Source organism: Populus alba, chromosome 10 (genome assembly GCF_005239225.2).
Source record: "Populus alba chromosome 10, ASM523922v2, whole genome shotgun sequence".
Classification (NCBI taxonomy): Eukaryota; Viridiplantae; Streptophyta; class Magnoliopsida; order Malpighiales; family Salicaceae; genus Populus; species Populus alba.
In genome coordinates, this window is record NC_133293.1 from 19,398,040 (window position 1) to 19,423,194 (window position 25,155).

The 25,155-nt window shown below is 36.0% G+C and overlaps 4 protein-coding genes, 1 non-coding gene and 1 pseudogene across 7 annotated transcripts; 4 read left to right on the forward strand and 2 right to left on the reverse strand.

Annotated features, from left to right (window-relative positions):
* The first annotated feature begins 3,579 nt into the window (after window positions 1-3,579).
* On the forward strand, window positions 3,580-9,249 carry LOC118059887 (uncharacterized). Of its 2 annotated transcripts, XM_035072886.2 has the most exons (5): window positions 3,580-3,970; window positions 4,929-4,969; window positions 5,147-7,080; window positions 7,937-8,129; window positions 8,234-9,249. In XM_035072886.2, the coding sequence occupies exons 3-5, from the start codon at window positions 5,215-5,217 to the stop codon at window positions 8,875-8,877; spliced, it is 2,703 nt and encodes a 900-aa protein (XP_034928777.1). In that variant the 5' UTR covers window positions 3,580-3,970; window positions 4,929-4,969; window positions 5,147-5,214; the 3' UTR covers window positions 8,878-9,249. The 2 variants fall into 2 exon arrangements, with proteins under 2 accessions (XP_034928777.1, XP_034928776.1); XM_035072885.2 differs by lacking the exon at window positions 4,929-4,969 and having other exon boundaries at window positions 3,581-3,970.
* Window positions 9,250-9,930: 681 nt separating this feature from the next.
* Window positions 9,931-11,049, forward strand: LOC118059889 (dirigent protein 25-like; annotated as a pseudogene).
* Window positions 11,050-11,844: 795 nt separating this feature from the next.
* Window positions 11,845-11,916, forward strand: TRNAP-AGG (transfer RNA proline (anticodon AGG)). Its single transcript has one exon. It is a non-coding gene; the product is annotated as a tRNA-Pro (tRNA).
* A 915-nt stretch (window positions 11,917-12,831) lies between these two features.
* Window positions 12,832-14,191, reverse strand: LOC118059890 (dirigent protein 24). Its single transcript, XM_035072887.1, has one exon. The coding sequence runs from the start codon at window positions 14,144-14,146 to the stop codon at window positions 12,968-12,970; it is 1,179 nt and encodes a 392-aa protein (XP_034928778.1). The 5' UTR covers window positions 14,147-14,191; the 3' UTR covers window positions 12,832-12,967.
* A 1,319-nt stretch (window positions 14,192-15,510) lies between these two features.
* LOC118059777 (dirigent protein 25-like) lies at window positions 15,511-16,236 on the reverse strand. The gene has a single exon (XM_035072751.1). The coding sequence runs from the start codon at window positions 16,234-16,236 to the stop codon at window positions 15,511-15,513; it is 726 nt and encodes a 241-aa protein (XP_034928642.1).
* A 3,442-nt stretch (window positions 16,237-19,678) lies between these two features.
* On the forward strand, window positions 19,679-25,013 carry LOC118059891 (spliceosome-associated protein 130 A). Of its 2 annotated transcripts, none has more exons than XM_035072889.2 (4): window positions 19,679-22,808; window positions 22,939-23,430; window positions 23,634-23,789; window positions 24,440-25,013. In XM_035072889.2, exons 1-3 carry the CDS (start codon window positions 19,797-19,799, stop codon window positions 23,769-23,771), a joined length of 3,642 nt encoding a protein of 1,213 aa, XP_034928780.1. In that variant the 5' UTR covers window positions 19,679-19,796; the 3' UTR covers window positions 23,772-23,789; window positions 24,440-25,013. The 2 variants fall into 2 exon arrangements, with proteins under 2 accessions (XP_034928780.1, XP_073267712.1); XM_073411611.1 differs by lacking the exon at window positions 24,440-25,013 and adding an exon at window positions 23,873-24,130.
* Window positions 25,014-25,155: the final 142 nt, after the last annotated feature.

A 25,155-nucleotide genomic window follows, 5' to 3' on the forward strand; every position in this document is an offset into this window, starting at 1 on the left:
TTTTATTTTTTTAAAATTATATTTGTCGATTTTTTTTTAATATTAAGCTGATTGAGAGTTTAGTTTTGTAATTTTTTTTTCTTTAAAACATTGTTGATTTCTACAATGTTTCTCCACATGCTTTTTTTTTTATTATTTTCTCCAAAATTATCTTTTTTATTTTATTTTTTAATATGGAGCTGGTTAAAAATTACAGTTATAATATGTGAGGAAAGCACTGTAAATTTCCTTGAAAATTAATGTTGATTGCTACAGTGTTTTTTCTCACATGGTTTTTTCCTTTTTTTGTTATGTTTTTTCCTAAAATTATATTTGTCAATTTTATTTTTTAAATATAAGCTGGTTAAGAATTGCAATTACAAGTTTTCCTCACAAAACACTATGGATTAATATAATTTTTCCTCATATGTTTTTTTTATCCAGTTTCTTTTGTATTTTTTTTGCAATGTCTTTTTCTAAAATTATCTCCGTCCATTTTTTTTTTTAATATTGAGTTGGTTAGAATTTAACTTTGTAATAAAGCTTAATCATGTAAGGAAAGCATTGTAGCTTTGCTCATAAAACATTGTGGATTGCTACAGTGTCTCTCCGCATGGTTTTTTTTTGTTAAATTTTTTTTTCAAATTATCCTTTTCAATTATTTTTTTTAATATTGAGTTGTTTGTGAATTACAATTATAAGTCATTACAAGTAAAGCTAAATCATATGGGGAAGTACTGTAGCTTTCATCACAAAACACTGTGAATTGCTACAGTGTTTTCAACATGATATTTTTTTATTTTTTTGGTGTTTGTTTTGTTTTTTTTTTTCTAAAATTGTCTTTGTCTTTTTTTTTTAATACTGAGCTGATTAAGAATTTAGCTTTATATTTTTTTTCTTTAAAACACCGTGACTTATTGCAATCCTTTTCCATGTGATTTTTTTATTATTTTTTTCAAAATTATCTTTGTCGATTTTTTTTTTAATATTGAGTTGGTTAAAAATTATAATTACAATAAAGCTAAATCATATGAGGAAAGCGTTGTAGTTTTTCTCATAAAACACCGTGGATTGCTACAATATTTCTCTAAATGGTTTTTCATTTTATTTTATTGGGAAAAGTGCTATAGTTTTCCTTACAGAACATTATCAATTGCTACAATGTTTTTTCTCATGGGTTTTTTTTCCTTCCAAAATTATCTTTATTGGTTTTTTTTTAATATTAAGTTGGTAGAGAATTTAGCTTTGTAATTTTTTTTTTATTAACTAAAAAGCTAAATCATGCAGCGAAAACACTGTATCTCTCCTCACAAAACACTATAGATATCTGCAAATCATTTTGTTCAGTCTCTGAGTTTTTGATCACCAGCACAACTTTTTTTCCCATCATGAAATGTTTGCTCTATCATACCTTTAATTTCTATTACTTATCTAGCGTTGATTCACAATTATAATACTATCAAATGTATTTATTTTATAAGCCCGCGGTAACGCGCGGGCATGTCATCTCGTTCATAGTAATCAACGAGTGTTTTAACTACGGATTGTTATTTTTATAATTGTTTTTGCCAGCTCAGTTTCCCTTCGCGAGAAAAAGGAAGGTACAATGATAAGTGAGCCACTTTTCACCTTTTAAGGGCCCGGATATTTCTTACGGTGGGGATATCAATTAGCCATCCACAAGGGCTGTGCTTTGCCTCTACAAGGAAAAAAAAAAAAAAAAAAAACCATTCAAGCACTGTTTATCAAATCAATAATCATTTTTATGGGTTTACTTGATATTTAATTCAACTTGAGTTTTAAAAATGAAGTATAATTTGAAAGGTTAAATTCAGATATTCTGATTAAAATATAATATTTTTTTTTAAATTTCCTTTTAACTATATAAATTAACCGACTAAATCCATAAATTAACCTTGTATCGAGTGATATTAGAATAGAGTGTGTTTGTTTTTGAGATAATTTTTGTGGTTATGATTGGAAAAAAAATAAGTTTTAATAAAGTATGGTTACTTGGATTTAAATACGTGTTTGGTAAAAACTGTGATTAAGGTTTATATATAACAAAAAACATATATAAAATGTTTAGTTAGTTGTGTTTGGAAATATAATTGCAGTTGCTTTTCAAAGTGTTATTTATTTAAAAATATATCAAAATAATTCTTTTTATATATTTTAAAAATTATTTTTGATATCAACGCATCAAAATAATTTTTTTAAAAATATTAATTCGAAGTAAAAAAAATAAATTTTTTTAAAAACACTTTTGAAACAAAAAAACAAATATAGTTTTAAAAAAAACTCAATTACAAAAACATGTAAAACCGTTTCTTAAAAACTGTATTTTAAACTCAATTTTTAAAGAACTTACATTAAAAAAACACAATTTAATATGTTATAAAACATCTTATTATATTTTTTGCACTGCAAGTACAAAAACTACAAATATATAAACTCAATCTAAGTACACATGGGTAAAGTTTCTCTTCACGAGTTCAATTTTAAGAAATTAGATATGAATTGTTAAGGTTAAATTTAAATATTTTAATCAAAGTATAATATAATTTAAAAAAAAACTAAAAAAACTTCATTTTAATTATATGAGTTACCTAAAGTTCAACTAGGTGACCTGGCCACTCAGTACACAGTGAGTAAAGTTTCAGAAACCACCCAAGTTCAAGGGCTCGGCCCGGTTTGAACGATGGACTCAGAACTTGAAAGCCCACTTGCCACCAGGTCCAACTACCAGCCACGTAATCAATCACAAATTGGCGCCCTCATGGCTCCTGCAACGGAAACAATAATAAGAAAATACCCTGATCTTGTCTCAGTTCACATGCAAATCACTTGCGGATGTTTTGCCGCGTTTTCCGTTGACCACAATAAATACTCCTATTTGTCGATGTTTCTCACTATTTCCACATCCAATCCTTCTAAATCCAATACTAACTACAATATCATTTTGCATGTGCTTTTTTTGGCACGGTATCGTAAAAAACAACAGTGATAAAATTAATGCTGTTTTAAAGATTTATTTTTTCTGAAAAGAATGGACTATGATTTAAAACAGAAGTATATTAACAAGTTTTTTTTTTGTTAATATTATCTAAATGCATCTATAGCTTCCATTTTTGTCGGATTTAGCTTAAAATGTTATCGAAATCAATCTTTAATTAAAAATTTTATTTTTTAATCCATTATTGATTTTTTATATGATAAAAATAACCTTTATTTTATATTTTCAAATTTCAAGCTTCACCTATTTTTCCCCCAACATTACCTCTACGTAAATTAAAAAAATCTGGGTACTCCCAAGTCCCAAGTGCAGTATATCTGTAAGAAGCAAAAACAAGAGTGAGAGTAGCCATCTGCTTTATCATTCTGGCGCGAGGTTCGCAAATACGCTGTTAAAAAAGCGCGCGTAAATCCACACAGTGACAAAAAAACCGAACCCACATATTTCTTTCGATGATGCTTCTTTAAAATAATTAAATATTAAATAGAAAAATAAAAAAAATAATAATTAGATCCTGTCTCAATCATTTCTAATTTTCTATTAATTAACTTCAACATCTCTCTCTTTTTTTGATTTCTTAACGTCTCTCCACCCACATTTATTTAATTTAATTACTATAATCTTATCATTTGCGTCTCTGATGATCTAATTTGTATATAAAAAATAATTGCTACTTTTATTTTAGCCGACCATTTGTGATTCTTCTGCATGAATTCCATTGCTGTTGACCTAAACTTCTCTCTTTCTCTCTCTGTATTAAATCTGTTTGACTCCAAACTTTTATCCAGCATGGCGGCGTGTCTTTTCTTGCTTGATTTCTGATCAAGATTATCATTGAGCGTGACTTAAAGATTTTGTTTTTCTTTTAAAAGAAGAGATTTTGATTGAATTCATCGCATGTTAAGGAGAAATGAAGTAATGGGTATCGCATGATATCCAAGATTGGTATCAAGATTCAAATATCTCTTCAAAAAGGTCATTTCCCCCCTCTTTTTTGTTTAATCAAATTCTGGGTTTTTGTTCTTGTGTTGTTTATGGGGTGTTTGTAATGATTTTGATTTTTTGCGTGTACTTTTGCTAAACTTATTGATTTTGTTTCTAGTGGAATTTAATAGTGATGTTCTGTGGTAGTGGCATCAAGATCATTTGGTTTTTGTTTTGTTCTTATTGATGCTTTGAGATCAATGGTTTTTGCTTATCAAATCTTCTTCTCATGGCAGTTTGTTAATTCATAGGTTTATTTGTTTGTTTTACTTTTGAAAACTGTGACCAAGTCGTAATGATGACGGTATGTTACATTTACTCAACCACTTTACACTTGTTTCTATGCTGTTCTAATAATTGCTTGCCAAAGAAAACTGTTTTTAATGATTCTGTTTCTGCATGCTGATTGCCTGTGCTGCCACTTACTAGTATCTTGTATTGATTGAGATTTAGTACTTGGGTTTCCAGAGACTCCTTTTCGGCTTCATGGACGGATCACAAAAGGCTGTGATTTGGATTCACTGACTGTTTTTTAGAAGAAAAAAAAATTCTTTCTTTATTTCTTAATGTTTTTTTTTTCTTTCTTTATTCCTTGCGGGGATGGTAGATATGGTCTAAAGGTTATGATGTTTCCAGTATATGGCTTTTTCAAAAGTTAAATCCAATTTTTTCATTTTTTGTTTACTGGTCTCCCGCAACTGTGTTTAGGGTTAACTTTCATTTTTACGTGCTGTTTCCCTATCTTTTTGGTTGTTTGTGATTCTTCTTTCCTTGTTTGTTTTCTCCTTTCGTTTTGCATTTAATTTTCCAAATATATTCTCTTTGCATATTTGTTGTTTTTTTATAAAATCATTTCCAGGAAGCAATAAGGGTTTGAATTCCTGGAAATGGTCTGAATTTGGCATCTTATATAGCAGTAAGTAGCTATTGCTGTTTTGATTTTGTGCAGAATTGTTCTTTAACTTTGCACACCTAGGGGGTTACTCTAGAGTAAGTAGCTATTGCTGTTTTGGTTTTGTGCAGAATTGTTCTTTTAACTTTGCACACCCAGAATACAACAACATGAAAATTAGAGGAAAGAAAATAAATCATGAAATAGTTGTCCTGGTATTTGAATAATTTTATTTCACCTGATTTGGTATTTCTCTTTGATTTGATTTGGTGTAGGGGCGTTGTTTTAAATTCTAGAGGGCTTGAATTTTCAGTGTTAACTTCAAGTGCCCGAAGTGAGGTCAATGGAAATGAAACCTAAACAAATCACAGAAAGTGTGATTGCAAAATTAATGGGTCTTGATGAACTGCCACCCCAGCAGCCTGCTCAAAAGAAACCAAGAGTGCTCTCTGAGAATTATCTACGAAGAGTTTCTTCTATAGGTGTTAGAGAGAAAAATTCAGAACCTAACTCATGTAGGTTGAGTAGTGAAGAGCAGAAAGATCATATCGAAGTCTTCCAAATATTAGAAACATTAAAGAGACACAAGCACCGTAGCATGTCAGTTGAAAAGAGAAAAATACGTTCAAGTTCCCCAGGGGCAAAGGTGATGTTTAGAAGGGAGGAATTCAAGCAATCGACAGATTTTTCAGAGGATATGAAGCTTCAAAGTTCAAAGGAATGTCATGACGCACATGAAGTTATTGATTCAAAGACTGATAATTTTCCAAAATATTTCCAGGAACCAGAGTTCACCAAGAAAGCAAATAATCTGCAAGGCATCCCTCATTACTTGCAGCCAGGGCTCATTACACTTGTAAGGCCATTGTGTCCTTCTGACCGCAGAGATATTGGCAGGAGCAGGAAATTTTGGAGGCCAAGTGAACAAGGATATGCAAGGAAAATTAAAGATGGCCTTGGGACATATTCCTGCAGAAAACTTGGCCTTGACGTTGCTAATGAGTCTCTTGGATCACAATTGGATTTGAATGATGGGTCATGCCTCCCCACTACCAGGATTGTTCTTCTGAAACCAAAGTCAGGAAAGGCACATGATGCTGGAAGATATTTTTCATCTACTGGTGCTATTGAGGTTTTTCATTCAGTTGATAGGAATCATGAAGAGATTCTCAATGTTCAAAATGAAAACTTGTATGCTGAAGTGAAAGAAAGGAAGAAGATGGACTGTGACTCAGGACCTGCAAGGTCGAGGTCTAGGTTTTCAAAGCAAATAAGCAGAAGAATGGGGCATGGTATAAACAGCATTTCTACTAAGGCACAGGGGTCTGAAATCAGGGGTAGTGACAACTTGCCTAAAGAGTCTGAGTTGATGATACCTTCTTTGCCTGTTTTTTCTGATAGGAAGAACCAATATCACTGTTCAGATGAGCCATATCTGGCCAGGGAAGCCAAGAAACAAATCTCTGAAAGATGGAAGACGACCAAAAAGTTTCAGCAGGTTGAACTAGTTAGTAGGTGTAAAACCTTGGGTGAAATGCTTGCCATTCCTGCTTGTGAAGCAAGGCCAAAAAAATTTGCTTGCAATCCTGATAACTATGATCAAGTCGTTCCTGACAGGGGAGGTGTGAACTCTAATACTCCTTTAGGCACAAGAAGCCTGGAATTTCGGGATGGTGGGCATGTCAGAGACTTGCCAAAATCCAGATCTCTTCTTGTGAATTTTAATACAGTTGCAGGTCCTAAAACCATGACCAGACATAAATCTCTTCGAAAGTCCAGCTGTATGATTTCTCCATCAATTCCTCATCTGGGGTCAGAAAACAATCATTCTGCAGATGCTGTTTATGCTCTTCAAAATGAACTGGAAAACAAAATTGAGGTGAGCAATTCACATGGCCAAAGATCCTCATTTCTCGGTTCATCTGGACAAAACTATCAGACCTTGCAAGATCCTTGGGTGACACAGGGGGGGCACAAGAATGAAGGCAGTGATGGGGATCTATCTGAAAAGAATTATGAAGTTTGCAAATCTTCAATGAGCAATATTTCTTCAACTAACGTGGTAGTTAATTCACCGGCTGATGCAGAAATTGCAGTTCCAAAGAGGTCCCTGTCATATCACGAGTTGCTTGAATTGGAACCTAGCAATTGTGTCTCGCTAGTAAAAGATGAATATTCTTCTCAAGACCCACCTACTTCAACTCAACAGGTATGATTCATTGTTTTCCTTGACACCTTGAAATTTCATTAGCCAAATTTTGCAGATTCTTAAAATGTAATTTAGCTGCTGCATTTATCTGGAAACATAACTATCTGCATCTTTCCTCATGCTGTGCAAATTGCAATGGAGAATTTATAGTAACAAGTTCTACATCTTCAGAAATAATATCCACTACTCAAGACCTCAGCTGTATGTTATGATGCATGTGACTGATATTAGCTTTCATTGTTGGTATTTAAGAAAAGATTTCTAGGAAAAGTGTTTGTTTGTTCCTTCCCAAACTTAGAAAAGTGTCATTCTCATCGAGCTAGTGAAACTCTCTTGCAAGTTGGAGTATAGACTCTGAAAGCCACATTGATTCATCATATGTTCTGTTACATTAACATGTTGGGGGAAGTGGTTGCATATTCCTGACAACTGGGGTATAAGTTTCCTGGCCTCTTATGATTGTTATCCTGTTGGGACGTGTCTAGTTTTTAATGAATTATTTACTTTGTTGAAATTCTGCAACTTTTGTATTTGTTATGGTTTTATTTTCCATGTGTTTTATCTCTTTTCTCCTATGTTGCTTACAATGCAGTGCAGGAAGAAATGAGGATATGCAATCGATAACCAAAATGATTTTAACTAGCATGCAATAAAGACATCATTTCCAGAATTTATTAGTCATACAATGAAATGAAGCACACCTATGATTTTAACAGACGCATATATGAATATTTTAGTCATCCTTAATAGTTTATTTTATTCACTTGATTTATTACCTTTTTCTTTCTTTTTGATAATTGTTACTATAAAATTTTGAAGGCTCTTTCTTATTAGGAATTATATAATAATGCTGCAGGATATATCCAATGGAATCTCTGAGATAGAGTCTGTTTCTTCACACTGCTCTGGCACCGATGGAGACCCGGAATCTTTGATGAGCATTGAGGATGCTTATCAACCTAGTCCAGATTCTGTACTGGAACCATTATTCAAGAAAGAGATTTCATCTACCTCTGACTGTTTTGAGAGCGTCCATGCTTCTTTACATGGTTGGTGCACTGGATCTGCTCCTTTAGAGTTGCACAGATTCTCTTTCTTTTAAGTTTTTGTCCTTATCTCTTTCCTTGTCTTTTGATCTACCCGTGGTTCCTAGGTTTACAGTCGCATCTTGAACTTATGAAGTCGGAGGCATCAGAAACATACTCAGAAGGATCTGGCATGATGGTTTCTAGCGATGAAGATGCTGGGGAAGGAGGAGGATCAGTGGATGACTCTGATGAAAATGACAAGACGAGATTTTTCAGAATTGAAGAGAGTAGGGATTTCTCCTACCTGGTTAATGTATTGTCCGAGGCAGGTTTTGACAGTAGGAACCTGAAAATGGGCTTTGATTCGTGGCACTCTCAAGAATACCCGATTAGTCCTCTTGTCTTTGAGACCCTTGAGAAAAAGTTTGGTGAGCAGACATCTTGGAAGAGGTTTGAAAGGAGGCTCCTATTTGATCGAATAAATACAGGGCTGATTGAGATTCTACAGCCATTGATGGGCGTGCCGACATGGACAAAACCTGTAGCAAGAAGGTTTAGTTTTAGTCTGGGCCAGGAGATGATCGAGGAGGAGTTATGGATGTTGCTGGTTGCTGAGGGAAAGGAAGCCAGCAAGGAGTCTGGAAAGGTTCTGGGGAAGGATGACAAGTGGTTAGAGTTGAGTGATGATGTTCAGATCATCGCTATAGAAATAGAAAATTGTTTGATGGATGAGCTGGTTGCAGATGTTGTTAGCATGGAGAGTTTCTGAAAGGTCGGCAGTATTACTATATTGTTATCAGAATTCCTCAAGAATATTTGGATAGTCAATCAGAATTCCTCGAGAATATGTGGATAGTCTGTCTGTATTGTTAAAAATCCAAAGGAAAAAAAAACATTGAAGAGGTATAGGGACTAGGGAGGTAGTCGTGTCTTTCGCTTGTTCATGTTTGAACAGTAGGGGAGAGGCATATGTAGGTTCAATTTTGATCCAGGTGTGAGGCTTGAAATTGGTTTTGGAGATTGCAGTGAGTATTCAAGTTTTTTTTTTTTTTGCTTGAGTAAATTTTTTCTGTACCAAATTCACGAGCCAATTTTCATGATGTATTGAATTCATTCTTCTGTGGAAGTTTTTGTTTTTGAAGTATCAGGTTCTTTCATTCCTGTGAAGTGAAAAATGTGATATTGTTTTTTTTATCTTCAGTGGTGCGTGACATACCCTTGTGAGTTAGTGCAGTAGCCTCTACTCTTGAAGAACATGTGTTGCCCTCCTGTTTCTGATGATTAATTAGTCCATTTACAGAATAATGTTTTTAATCTGATATGGGTGGTCTTCGCGTTTAGGATAATTGTCTGTTTATTGTTTACCAGCTTGCATCCCCGTTTTGATTTGAAAGGAAGAGAGTGATATATTTGTTGCTTACGTTTGCACTGAGAGGTTTTGAGTTTTAAAATCGGATTCTCTGAAGGCAGAAACGAGAAGAGCTCCCTCTTGCATAGTTCTGATGGACTAGTAAACGAGGGGAAAATTTTATGGTGAAATAATGTATCGATTATTGATGATTAGGTATGCAACAACTCCACTGCCAGGTCCAATAATGCATATAGAGGTTTAAGTTTCCTTCACAATCCCAACCGTTCCTCTTGTTCCACTTTCTACACCTGACCACACACAAACAGTTAAAAAAGTTCTCAGCAACTCCATCTCATCAACTCCGATTTCAGAGAGCACAAGCTATATATACATGCATTCACATGCCCTCTAAAGCATAAGCAAAACACGGAAAGAAAACTCGTCTTCTTGAACTTTATTCTTTCTTTTCTGCCCTCGAGTCACTGAAATGGAAATTCACAAAATTCTCTCTGCCACAAACAAGGCCATAGCCTGTATTCTGTTCCTCACTCTCGCCATTGCATTTACTACCTCAGCTAGAATCCTCGATGAGCAACCGGAGGTACCTGTTGCCCCCCCGGAGTCATACAACGCAGTTGATAATCCTGTCACCGATGTTTCACCACTACCTTTACACACATTAGCACCACAACAATAATCCAACGGCTGCAAGTACTAGTGCGGGAGCCACAATTACCAATCCTGGTCATACCTTAAGCTTCTTCATGCATGACATTCTTGGTGGGACAAACCCCTCAACTAGAGCCGTGACCGGCATAGTCAGCAATCCAGCAGTCACTGGCCAAGTCCCATTTGCCAAACCTAATGGTGCAAACCTCCCAATAACCAATGGGGTGTCCCAAAATAACAACAATAACGGCCTTATAAACAACACAACCTGCCTTTCCTAACTGGACTTGGTGGCACCACACAACCTGTGTTACAGAACAATGGCAACAACTTCAACAATGCATTTAACTTGCCACTGAGCATGGGGGCACCTTCCCATCTGGTTCTGCTCTTCAACAGCTCATGTTTGGAACCATTACTGCGATCGACGATGAAATAACTGAAGGGCATGATTTAGGGTCAGGTTTTTATAGGTAATGGCACAAGGGGTTCTATGTGGTTAGTGTCTGTGGATTGGTACAGCCAAATATGGCATTTCACAGCTATGTTCCAGAGTGGTCTTTATGCTGATAGCCTTAGCTTTTTCGGGGTTCACCGAACAGGAGTTTCCGAGTCTCAGCTTGCTATCATGGGTGGCACTTTCGGAAAGTATGTTATGCTTCGGGGTTTTGGCTGTTGTTAAAGACAATCCTTCTGTCAATCAGCACGCGACTGATGGTGTTGAAACCTTGCTTGAATTCGCTGTTTATGTTAGTTACTAATCCAAATTGTTCGAGAAAATCAATGCTGTATTTGTAAGCATGTTGTATGCGTGCTTGGGGATTGTGAGCTTGTAGCATGTGGGGCTCTTTGAACAGAATGTTTGCTTTGTTTATGAATTATATCTAGAGAAAATGGAAAACTCTGTTTGTTTGTTCATCAAGTTCAAACCAATTAAAGGAAACATGTGATTCATCGATATTGTGAAATGAAAGCTTAATTCTCTCACGTCATATGCAGAGAAAACCTTCAGCTGGAGAAAGCATTAACTCATCAAAACTAAAGGCATGCAGTAATTAATTCTCACACATTTCTATGTTCAGATATTAACTGTGGATTAAACTACTGTAGAGGGGAATTGGGAATTTTAAGCCATCTATGTCACTATTTGTCTGCTTCTTCTCCTTCTTTTTTTGGCTGTCAAAGGTAACTATGGTTTTGGCTGGTGGTCAACCCATACCTGCAACTTTGCGAGATACACAGACAATTTGCTTGGTGACCATAGGGACCAAAGCAAACTCCCTGTGGAATTCCGTACTGTTTTGCGTGCCTGCTGATAATTTTTAGTCATGCTTTGAATAACTCTTACATTTAACACATGACATTAACCAAAATATGTAAGAGCATTCTAGTTATTCTCAGTCGAGTGTTTTGTCCTCAAGCATCAAACCAAAGAAACTAAAGTAATCAAGCAAATCCATTCATTAAGGCAGTCAAACAAGAAAGTTTTCTTTTCCAAAGGATCATGTTACCGATTAATTTTATTATCCTGGTTGCTTGGAATCAAATTTAATTATTACACAAGAGATCCAAAAGAAAACCAAGAAAGGTGAAATCTCATTGGATCGAATGGTACCTTTATTGTTGAATCAAATGTGCTTCTGGGGTTAAATGGACTAAAATCTGTTCTCTTGTAACAATAAATATATATTATAAAATGCTGCCCACTTCACAAAAGGGCATTTGGTCTAGTGGTATGATTCTCGCTTAGGGTGCGAGAGGTCCCGAGTTCAATTCTCGGAATGCCCCAGTTTTGTGCCGTTTATTTTTACTTTCTAAGATTCATTTGGGCCTACGAGAGCCGGCAAACTTTAGACGGTACTGATAATAAAGCCCAGACAGACAGCTTCTGCACGAAACAATATTTAGCTATTTATTTCCTTTTTCAAAATAATGGAATCATCATGATTGACCGACCGTATATGGATTTTAAGAGAAATTCTAATAATCCTTTTGTTTCTAATTCAATTTTATTAACGGAGTTTAACGATCCATTCCATTTTCACGTTAATTTACAGTTATTCAAATTCATCTGTGCATGTCAAATCTAATCAATTTTTTCTATGCAATTAAGTTTAGATTTGAGATTTAAAAAAAAATGTATTAGTTGTTGCCTAAAAGAGCCAGAAATTTATAATTTTTCTTTAGATATAGCATAAAAACAGTAATGTATTTATATTTAATTTAATGTAATAAAATTATTGTTTTCTTTCTAAACAAATAATAATAATAATGGGTGGAGAGAAATATCGTTATTGATCCAAAAGCCGTGAAGACGGCTTTAAAAGACCCGAGATCTTTACAATTTTGGTCCTTTGAATCCATCTGAAATTCAAGAATGCCAAGTTCTGGACTTGCTCACTACTCGAGCTTTGAATTGATGATGCATTGGCTTCATCTAACCACAATATGGTATATATAATCAAGGCTGTTGACTATAGTTTTGCTGAGACATTATAGTAATTGACTAGAGTAGTATATATATTTAACACTCAACAATATTCAATTCCTTGATGATTTTAACGAGTATATACTGTCATCAATCCCAGCCTCTCTTGGTTCACCATAGCTATAAATTTGTTCTCCAAATTCATCCAAGAATCAAGACTAAAATGCCATGCAATGTAACCGCCAAAACACATTTGATTCAACAACAAAGCTGGTCTCCTTCAATATTCCAATATATATAGTTCAAGATACATCAAACTTCAACTGAAGTTTTCAAACAGAAACCAATCTTGCAGATTAGTAAAGCAACTCCAACCAAGAACACATGCACACACACACACACAGAGACATCCTACTCAGAGAGGTAAACATTGAAATGCATTATGGTATCTACACCATCAGTTGTGTGCTGATCCACTTGTGGAAGAGTCTCAACAGTAGCATACCCTTTTGCATTCTCATACTTTCCAGTGCCACCAATCACTGCAATCTGTGAATCGGTTGTTGCTGTTCTGTGTACCCCAAAGAAACTAATAGTATCTTCAACATCACCATGATTTTCTCCACCATGTAATAACACTGTAAATGCCATTGTATGGCTAGTACCATCCATTGAACTAGCCAAGTAAAATCCCTGTGCCTTCCCAATCACAGCAGAACCCAACTCATGTCCTTCTGTTAATTCGTTATCAACGACTGTGATAGAGCCAAACATGAGCTGTTGTAGTGCGGACCCAGCTGGGAGATTGCCCGCGGTGACAAAAGGCTGGTTGTTGCCATTGGCAACATTGTTGTTGTTGCCTGTGTTTTGTAGGAATGTGTTAGTTTGGGTACCAGTCAGGCCTGTAAGGAGTGGAGCGTTGTTTGGGTTTATGAGGTTGTTAAGGTTGTTAATGTTGATCAGTGGGGTCCCACCTTGGAGTGGGAAAAAGTTGTTGTTTGGCTGGGAGAAAGGAATGCCATTGATTTCAGTGCGGGCGATGATCCCGGTCACGATTCTATTTGATGGGTGGGTTCCTCCTAGGATGTCATGCATGAAGAAGGACAACGGAGGAGAAGTGGTAGCGGTGGTGGTTTGTGAGCCAGCAGGTTTTGCTACGGTGGCACTCGTGGCCACTAATGGGGCTGGCCCACTTGGTGGTGTGGTGGTGGTGATGGGACCTGCAGGTAGTGGTGCTGCTACTCTGACTGGAGAAGCTACTGGTGCTGTACCATCATCAACCGGTGTTACCGCATCAGCAACTGGTGCTGCCACAGCAGTGTCAGGGACTACAGTTTCATCTGGAAGTGGAGGGTCTGCTTCGCCATCTTCAACTGTGGAGGGAGTGGTCGCTTGGAATTGGCCACTTGGCAATGTAGTCGTAGGAGCTGGGACTGCTGTTGTCGCCGGAGGGCCAACAACAGCTGGATATTCGGGTTCTACCCCATCAAGGATTCTTGCCGAGTTGGCACAGGAGAGAGTCATAGCAATCAAGAAAAAACAGACAATTGCCTTGAGTGATGTAGTGGTAACAAAGAGGAGTCTAGCCATCTTGGGTTTCGATTCTGTGAAAGAGCTAAGTATTGCTCAAGAGGATTGAAGAATGATTCTGATGCTAGAGGAGGAGTCTATTGTGGTTATATATAGTTAAAGGAAACTCCAGTGAGAAGTGGAACTGATATAGTGGAGTTGGAGCATACCTTCTATTAAGTTGAGTGTTCTGGTTGTGATACCAAATTCCTATTTCATATTTTGACGTGGGCATGAATTGGTGCAGGTGACTTCTAGTTACAATTTGGTGTACCAGATCACAAAGGGAAGTTGTGAGCTTCCTATAGCAAAACCAAATGTGGTGTGTATGCTTCTTTTCGAAAGAAAGGCATGGGTCGCTTGGTTTAGGTGCCTTTCTACTTTTAATATTTGGGAGCAGGTACTCTATTATGCAGGATAATTGGGCAGTTAAGGTGGGATTTCTCTCTGGCATTACATGCTAGGTTGCTGCTTGGTGTAAATTATATTCACAATCTTAATCCTGGCAAGGATCAGAAACTACCTGCATTAAGGTTTGGCTAAATAGGGATTCAATTTTGAAATAACATGAAAATAGTCAATGCTACATTTTTCAGTCCATTAACTGAAAACGAGTTTCCGACATCTTCTTGACACCCTACCATCTTAACTGAAACCATTGAGATTTAGTACAGCACTTGGTTATCTGGTGGTGGTAAAGAGGGCAATGAAGGTCATGTCCAACAGGAAATTGATTGCCTTTTGCGGCATCTCAAGATTAGTCCTTAGAAGCAGGTTGTGAAATGGATTTTGCTTTCTTAATGTTGAGCATCCGGATTCGAACTCATTGACAGATGTAAGAGCAAACAGATAAAGCTGAAACAGCAGTTAACATTTTCTATTTCTGGACCTAACTTGTTATGATTGTGATGAGATGACTTGAACTAGCCCAGAATTATCTATTAGAGTTTGTCTTGCCACACTGCAACTCGATTATAGAAAGGTGATGGACACTGTAACAATGGTAAAGAGCCCATTATATGGAAGTGACTGGTAAAGCAATTGCGCTGCTGCTGATAAATCGCTATGAATTCATAACGTGACCACCACTGCAATTTCCATTTTCCATTGGTCTGGAAGCAAAAAATCCTTCTGTTTCCACAACAGTTAGGAACCCATTTGGGAAAACAAGATGGATCACCCCGTTTTATGGTTGTCCGGAACCATTGACGATCTTTTCTTTAATAGGTGATGGTTTCCATAATTAACAGTTTTTTAAGGAACAACAAAAGAGTAAGTGGGGATCATGATTTCCTTGTAACATTCTTTTGACTTATATATATCACTTGTGACAAAATAAAATAAAATCATATATGATATCGTAGTACAGATCTGTAAGAGTTTTACTAGCTTAGATAAACATTGAATAGAAGATTTCCTTTTGTTCTGTTTTCTTCCCCTGCAGTACTCTTAGAACCAACACCAACCGCCTTGATCACAGCATAGCCATTGGCACTGTGATACTTCCCAGTGCCACCAATGACTGCAATATGAGACTCAGGCACGTCTGTCTTATGCACACCAAAAAATCTCAACCCATCCTTGTACTTATTCTTCACAAACTTTACTGTCATTGCCATCATGTGGCTAGTTCCATCTTCTGAGCTAGCAACGGACAACCCTTGTGCTTTTCCAACCACCAATGATCCATAAACAAATAAGTCCTCATCAATTTCTGTTACACTTCCAAATTCCAACTCTTGCAAGGTAGCTCTAGCCGGAAATGATAGGCCAATGTTAGAAACGTCAAGTGTTTGTGTTGACAACCCAGTACCGGAAACTGCTGGGTTGGGTTGCTGTAAAGGGATGCCTCCACTCGGAGGAAAATAGCCTAGAGGTTTGGGAAATGGTATCTGGCTAGTAACTTTAGCTGTTGCAGGCTTTGGTAAGGGGTGTGTCACATTCAACACATTTTGCATTAGGAAAGTAATTTTCTTGTGGTGGTTGTGGTGGTGGTGCTGGCCAGGACTTGAATTGCCAAGGGTTCGAGCGAAGGATGATCGGTTGATGATATTCATGCAAAGGAGCAAGCCAACCAAGCTCATCATGGAAGGAAGCTTACCCGTTTTCATATTGTGAACTTGTGATTAAATTTAAACTCTGGTGACCAACATTGATCATTTATAAGCTAGAAGAAAAGGGAGAATTAGCAATGTTGAGAGAGAGAGGGAGGGAGGGAAGTGGGTTAGGCTTCTTGTAGTTGGAGCAGGTAGGTTATGATCTGAGAGTGACGTTGTTGGGTTAGTCATGTGGTGTCTTTTTGTGATAGTAAAAGATTTTTCTCATAAAAAAATGACGATGATGAATAAATGTTTTTATTTTCGGTCACTGATTCACATTCGTTGTCGTATCTTACCATAATGTTTTCCTAAAAAATAAGATGAATTAATTAATAAAAATCAATCGCAATATGCTTTAGTAAAATAATATTAGTATTTCCCACAATATTGTTTTCTTTTCATCTATTAAAAAACATTACAGTAATCATTCATTTTTACATTTATATTTTGTGTTTTTAGAAATTATAATTTATACTTTTTATGAGTGTAAAATAGACTAAATTATATTTTTTTTTTCTTTTTGACTCTAATTTTCTTTTTATCTATTAGAGAAGATCATTATGATCATCTTATAATTTATTTATTTTTATACTTATATTCTGTGTTTTAAAAAATTATAATTTATATTATTGATGAGTTTAAAATAAAATAAACTATATAGCATCTTCCGATATATATTGTTAAGCATGTAACAAAGTTTTATGATGTGAACTTTAATTTATAAAAACACGAAAAATAAATGTAAAAACAACTAAATTATATAGTAATTAGAGTAATTTTACATTTCTTAAAAAAAAGGTCTTGATGAAACTTACGTCTTAGCCATAGTGATAAATATTGGTGGAATTCCACCATAGGGAAGTTTGAATTTATGATATATCAAAGAAGGAGGAGGGGAAAAATTGACTAGATACAGGAAGTTAAGGTTAGGAAAGATTGAAAGTATAAATATTTAGGGTCCTTTCATCATTTATTATTATTACTATAATCAGCATTGTGAATAATATATATGCAAAGAATTAATTAAGAAAATAAAAAAACTAAACCAGCGGGTCATGCTGACTTGTCTAGCATTTGTGAGTCTGGGTCTGCCCTAGTTAGTAGGAAAATCAAGTCAGGTTAGACATGAATGATAAATATTTTGATATTACTCTTTAAAACATTATCTAAAGCAAAAAAAATTTACGAGCTTGAAACTTGTATGGATTTATATTATATTATATTTAATTTTTATTAATTAAAATAAAAATAATGAGATTTTAATTCGTGATTATTTGGTCAACAACTCTAATATCATGTCAAAAAATAATTTAAATCAAAAAGGTTAAATTGTTTGGTGAAGCCCCAAGATAAGATTTTATATTACTTTTTAACACACTTCGCAAGTAAAAGCTCTTTAGGCTTGAAACTTGTATAAACTCATACTATTTTGTGCTTGATTTTTATCAAATAGAATGAGGGTGGTAAGATTTAAATTTGTAACTGCTTTGTCACAAAAACTTTGATATCATGTTAAAGAATCATATCACCTAAAGATTTAAGTTGTTATGTGAAGTCTCAAGAATAGTTTTTATATTACTCTTTAACACATTCTTTCATGTGAAAGCTCTTTGAATTTGAAACTTGCATAAACTCATATTACCCTGTGTTTATTTTTTTTTTATCAAATAAAATAAAGATGATGAGATTTAAAATCATGACCATTTGATCATTAAAAACTCCGATACAATGTTAAAGAATCAATTTTATTTAATAACTTAAGTTATTGAGTTGAGATGATTTTTTTTGACAGAATCCATATTTAAATCTACTTTTAATAGGGGGTGAAGCTTTAACGGGTTTAAAACTTTTATAATAGTCCATAATAGTTTATGGATATTGAATTCGCATCACTTTTTTATATATATTCCCAAAATGTGGTTTTTTTGAAACTTTCCCATTATTCAATCATACACCTAAAAATATGATTTGCTCAGAATCATTTAAAAGGACTATTTTGTGTTTTGCAATTCAATTTTAATATGATGATTTTGTTTAAATCAAATATTACATAGTAAAATAATATTGTATACTAATGTAATAATACTTGGCAAAATGGTATTTTTACTTTTGCTCCCCTTAATTGCGAATCCTATACCCGCCCTTGGCTCTCAACCATCGTTATGAACATAGCTAGCCAAGCAAACAATTTGCAGAAATCCTCCTTCTCCGTGTGAGCAGGAAGAATACCACAGTAACTTTATCAACCAATCTAGGCAGATTTTGTTTTGAAGAACAAACATTCATTGAAGAACGTCCTTTGTCTGCTGTGAATTTGATTATATATAATTTCTATTCAATCTCAATTGAAGTTCTTGACTTTATAAAAAAAAAAAAAAAAGGAAAGTAAGGAGGTTATTGGAATTTCTTTTGTCTCAAGGGCTTTTATATAAGTTTGTTATCATATTCCGTTTGTTTTTATGTTTTAAAAATGTTTTTAAAAAAAAAATATATATTTTTAATTTTTTTTATGTTTAAATATTATTTTAATGTGTTGATGTGAAAAATAAATTTTAAAAATAAAAAAAATTTAATAAATTTTTTTTAAAAATATATTTTTTAAAAAAACAATTCATAAATTACTATAATATTAAATAGGCTTTTCATGCAATGATGTGCTGGAGGGAAGAGATTGGAAATAGCTTGCTCATGGATGGAAAGAATGATGTTCGTCTGAAACCCTAGCCACTACAAAGTTTCAACAATCAAGAATTATAGTTAAAACTTGATGTAAAAAATTTAGGATTTAAAATTTATATAAAAAACTCAAAATCCTAAAGTTTGATCTAGATTTAATTTTTATTTAGATTGGATAAATATCAACCTGATAGAATCCAGTTGATTAATCTAATTTTTTTAAAATTTATTAATTTATTCAAACCAAATTGGGTTAACATCAAAGAAACAAAAAATTATCCATTTAATAAAAATAATTAATTCAATTTTAATTTAAAGTTTGAACACTTCAAACTTAGTTTCTATGATAAACTCCTTCACTAATTATTTTTTTAACTTTGAACCTATCTAAATTTTAAAACATAAACCAGAAGTATAAAAAACCTATCGTTGAAGACTTTAGAAGACTTACTTTTTTTCTGGTTTTGAAAGTTTTAAAACTTGTTGTCAATTTTTTTTTGAAAATAAAAACAAAAACAAAAATGTTTATATCTTGCTTACAACAGAAAATAGAAGACGAAATCGATACCAAACAATCCCTAATTTAATTACTAGAAAGATTCGTCTTGGATAAAAGTGGGCTTGGTCCTTGTCTAGTTTTAACCGAAGCCCGTTCTCTAGCCCAGTAAACTGTAAGAGGACTTATTGATTTATATATGGGCTTGTTCTCTGTAGTGGTAGTTGATGGGCCGAGTCTTAAAGTCCATTGCCAATAAATCTCATGTGGTCAATTCAAGAATTATACGAGAACCGATTCTTCTCGGAAATCCAGAACCACTCTCTAGCTAGCTCTCTTCTTTAAAACCCTAAAACCCTGATTCCCACCATTTTCTCCCACTTCAAAACCTAACCTTACCATGTACCTCTACAGCCTCACTCTCCAACGAGCCACTGGAATCATCTCCGCCATAAACGGCAACTTCTCCGGCGGCAAAGCACAAGAAATCGTAGTCGCTCGCGGCAAAGTCCTCGATCTTCTCCGCCCTGACGAGAACGGTAAGCTCCAAACAGTTCTATCTGTTGAAATTTTCGGTGCAATTCGCTCATTAGCTCAGTTTAGACTAACTGGTGCTCAAAAAGATTATATTGTTGTTGGTTCTGATTCGGGTAGGATTGTAATTTTAGAATATAACAAGGAGAGAAATGTCCTTGACAAAATTCATCAAGAAACTTTTGGAAAATCCGGTTGTCGCCGGATTGTTCCGGGTCAGTATTTGGCAGTTGATCCGAAGGGAAGAGCTGTTATGATTGGTGCTTGTGAGAAACAGAAGTTAGTTTATGTTTTGAATAGAGATACTGTTGCCAGGTTAACCATTTCTTCACCTTTAGAGGCGCATAAGTCGCATACTATATGTTACTCTGTATGTGGTGTTGATTGTGGGTTTGATAATCCTATTTTTGCTGCCATTGAGTTGGATTATTCGGAAGCAGATCAGGATTCGACAGGGCAATCCGCGAGTGAAGCACAGAAGAATTTGACTTTTTACGAGCTTGATTTGGGGCTTAATCATGTCTCCAGGAAATGGTCTGAGCAGGTTGATAATGGCGCTAATATGCTTGTTACGGTACCTGGAGGTGGTGATGGTCCAAGTGGGGTTTTAGTTTGCGTGGAGAATTTTGTGATTTATAAGAATCAAGGGCATCCTGATGTGAGGGCTGTGATTCCCAGGCGTGCTGATTTGCCTGCTGAACGTGGGGTTTTGATAGTCTCTGCGGCTACACATAAGCAGAAATCAATGTTTTTCTTTTTGTTGCAGACGGAGTATGGTGACATTTTTAAGGTTACGTTGGATCATGAGAATGACAAGGTGAAGGAATTGAAGATTAAGTATTTTGATACGATCCCAGTCACATCCTCGATGTGTGTTTTGAAATCAGGGTTTTTGTTTGCTGCATCAGAGTTTGGGAATCATGCGTTGTATCAGTTTCAGGCCATTGGGGAGGAAGAGGATGTGGAGGCCTCATCTGCTACTTTGATGGAAACCGAGGAAGGCTTCCAGCCTGTGTTTTTCCAGCCACGAGGGTTAAAGAATCTTGTTAGGATTGACCAGGTTGGGAGCTTGATGCCTATTATGGACATGAAGGTTGCTAATCTTTTTGATGAAGAAACCCCACAGATATTTTCACTTTGTGGGCGTGGACCTCGTTCATCATTGAGGATATTGAGGCCTGGTTTGGCCATTAGTGAGATGGCTGTGTCACAGCTTCCTGGTGTACCGAGTGCAGTTTGGACTGTGAAAAAGAATGTTTATGACGAGTTTGATGCGTATATTGTTGTGTCTTTTAACAATGCAACTCTTGTGCTTTCAATTGGAGAAACAGTTGAGGAAGTTAGTGATAGTGGGTTTCTTGATACCACACCTTCACTTGCCGTTTCTTTAATTGGTGATGATTCTTTGATGCAAATTCACCCAAATGGCATAATACATATCAGGGAAGATGGGCGTATTAATGAGTGGAGAACCCCTGCAAAGAGGACAATTGTGAAAGTTGGCTCCAATAGACTTCAAGTGGTTATTGCTTTAAGTGGAGGGGAGCTTATATATTTTGAGGTGGATATGACAGGTCAGCTGATGGAAGTGGAGAAGCATGAGATGTCAGGAGATGTGGCCTGTTTGGACATTGCCCCTGTTCCAGAAGGAAGACAGAGGTCTCGTTTCCTAGCAGTTGGTTCGTATGATAACACCATCCGTGTCTTGTCTTTGGATCCTGATGACTGTATGCAGATTCTGAGTGTGCAAAGTGTTTCAGCACCTCCAGAATCCCTCCTCTTTCTTGAGGTTCAGGCATCAATTGGTGGGGAAGATGGTGCTGATCACCCTGCCAGTCTTTTCCTTAATGCTGGTTTGCAGACTGGGGTTCTATTCAGGACAGTGGTGGACATGGTGACAGGCCAGCTTTCTGACTCTCGTTCCCGATTTTTGGGTTTGAGGGCCCCAAAACTTTTTTCCATTAATGTGAGAGGTCGACGTGCAATGTTGTGCTTATCTAGTCGACCCTGGCTTGGTTATATTCACCAAGGGCATTTTCTGTTAACTCCCCTTTCATACGAGACTCTTGAATATGCTGCCTCATTCTCATCTGATCAGTGTGCAGAAGGTGTTGTTTCTGTCGCCGGGGATGCATTGAGGATTTTCACAATTGAGAGACTGGGAGAAACATTTAATGAAACTGCAATACCTCTAAGATACACTCCAAGAAAGTTTGTGCTTCAACCTAAGCGGAAATTGTTGGTGATTATTGAGAGCGATCAAGGAGCATATACGGCAGAGGAGCGTGAAGCAGCAAAAAAGGAGTGTTTTGAAGCTTCTGGAATGGGGGAAAATGGAAGTGCCAGTGCTGAGCAAATGGAAAATGGTGATGATGATGATAAAGAAGACCCCCTATCTGATGAGCAGTATGGCTATCCAAAGGCTGAGTCAGACAAGTGGGTTTCTTGCATTAGAGTCCTTGACCCAAGGTCTGCTGCTACCACTTGCTTGCTGGAGCTTCAAGACAATGAAGCTGCATTTAGCTTGTGCACTGTAAATTTCCATGACAAGGAGCACGGAACTCTCTTAGCTGTTGGTACAGCCAAGGGACTGCAGTTTTGGCCCAAAAGAAGCTTGGTTGCTGGGTTCCTTCACATTTATAAGTTTGTGGATGATGGCAAAAGCCTAGAACTTTTGCATAAGACTCAAGTAGAAGGTGTTCCACTTGCTTTATGCCAGTTTCAGGGAAGATTACTTGCTGGAATAGGATCGGTGCTGAGATTGTATGACTTGGGGAAAAAGAGGTTGCTTAGGAAGTGTGAGAATAAGCTGTTCCCCAACACCATTGTTTCTATCCACACCTACCGTGATCGGATTTATGCGGGTGACATTCAAGAAGTATGTTTTCTAAATACATTTAATCTGGATATATATTCAGATATTTGTTTGTTTTTATATACATTTTCCCATCTTTATGTCATTTTTCCTGGTGACATTATGAAGTATATTTTTGGTGTCTGCTTTGCAGTCATTTCATTTCTGCAAGTACAGGCGGGATGAAAATCAACTGTATATTTTTGCTGATGATAGTGTCCCAAGATGGCTTACATCATCATACCATGTAGATTTTGATACCATGGCTGGTGCAGACAAGTTTGGAAATATCTACTTTGCAAGGCTGCCACAGGATGTCTCTGATGAGATAGAAGAAGATCCAACTGGTGGAAAGATAAAGTGGGAGCAGGGGAAGCTTAATGGAGCTCCAAACAAGGTAGAGGAGATAGTGCAGTTTCATATCGGTGATGTGGTTAACAGTTTGCAGAAGGCATCTCTAATTCCAGGTGGTGGCGAGTGCATCATGTATGGGACAGTGATGGGAAGTGTTGGGGCCCTACTTCCATTCACCTCTAGAGATGATGTTGACTTCTTTTCACACTTGGAGATGCATTTGAGACAAGACCACCCACCTTTGTGTGGAAGAGATCATATGTCATATAGGTCTGCTTATTTTCCTGTTAAGGTAAGTCAATATAGATGTTCTCATTTGATTATGGTTTCTCAACACCAATTTAAAATGCTATTAAAGCCACTGAGTTGTTTCAAACTGGAATGATTCATTGCATGTAATTATTTGTCTCAGTAATTTATTTGTTTTTTTCTAAGTTATAGTGCTACCTGGTATTTTCTAAAAGAATGCTAAAAGCCTTTGGGATAATTTTGCAGGATGTGATTGATGGGGATCTATGCGAGCAGTTCCCAACTCTGCCCCTTGATGCACAAAGAAAAATTGCTGATGAGCTGGACAGAACTCCTGGGGAGATACTCAAGAAACTTGAAGAAGTTCGAAACAAGATCATCTGAGGAAAGATTATCTTGAAGGTGCTTCTTTTCCCCTTTTAAATATTGTGATCATCTTATTTGTAGCTCAATATGAATGCACACAGTTGTTTTTGAAATTGCAGGACTGGGACAGACTCATTTTCATGAATGCATTATAATGTCTGTGCGAGTCTTTTTGAGATTTGGATTTGAAACTATATATGAACTTTTTATACAATCAAACACCCTATAATGTGAAAAGTGTGTGGCTATTGAGGTCGTCACTCATGGAGTATAATAAATAGGTATACAAAATCAATTAAATATTTTACAGGAGAAGACGGCGAGTCCTTGTTTTGTGTTAAATTTTTGATGAGCAAGTGTTGTTGATGAAGGCTCATTCACCCTTTCATTTGTTCTATAGGTATACTAATAGTTAAAGTATGCTCCAACTGTTATATATATATATATATATATTGTTTATGGTTGGGTCTTTGCAACTGTCTTGCTGGATTTTTCAAGGAAAAAAAAAGCTTCTGTGCTCTACTTAACTTGTGATATGGCTAATTTCTTTGCTTGAGTTTTTAAAACCTTTTGGTTCCCAAAAAAAAAAATCACTTCTTACAACTGCTTTAAATTGTTAAAAATGAATAGAGTATTTTCAAAGTTTAGGTTATTTGGTAATTTTTATTATTTTATTTTTTTGACAGTGTCAAATTCCATATGCCATGTCAACCAATAAATTGAGAAGCCTGGATCGCATAGAAGATTGCTTGAGCAATCCTCAAAGAAGCGCACTTTATGATTGAACCACGGAAGGGTTTGATTCCAACCTTCTGGGACCGTCGAGGAGAGGCTGGAAGATTTCAACGTCAACCCTCCTATCCATGCAGTGGTTCTATCAAGACTTGTTGGCATGGGGCCTGTATAGTAACCTGAGTGTGATTTTCTTTAGCTCCCTGCAAATGCAAGCGATCAAGCTTCACTTTTTCAACAGGTAAATGGGAAATGGATATCCTTGTCATGGTGCACCGGAAATGGATTTCCTTGTCATGGTGCACCGCCTTCTATCCACCTAATGGTGTCTGGGTGGTCTTGCAGTCATTGTCCGCCTGGTTGGCTTGCCACTGACTTTCTCGAAGTAACTTTGTACCTAATAGTAGGCTCGTAGCTTGGGTGCATATGCAACTCTAGTAGGTTTGCACTCATTGGTTAAAAAGGTTTTCACGATGATCAGTTTGTGAAACTTCAGTTAAAGAAGCCTTATTGTTTTGGTTTCTTCCATTTTGTGAATTTGATGGTTGCTGTAATTACTCGATACATGCTATCTACAATTACTTCAGAACTGAAGTGATAAATTAGCTAGCGAGCACATTCTTGAAACCAAGATAGAAGTTGCTCACTGTTAATTTAGAAAGCCTTCTGT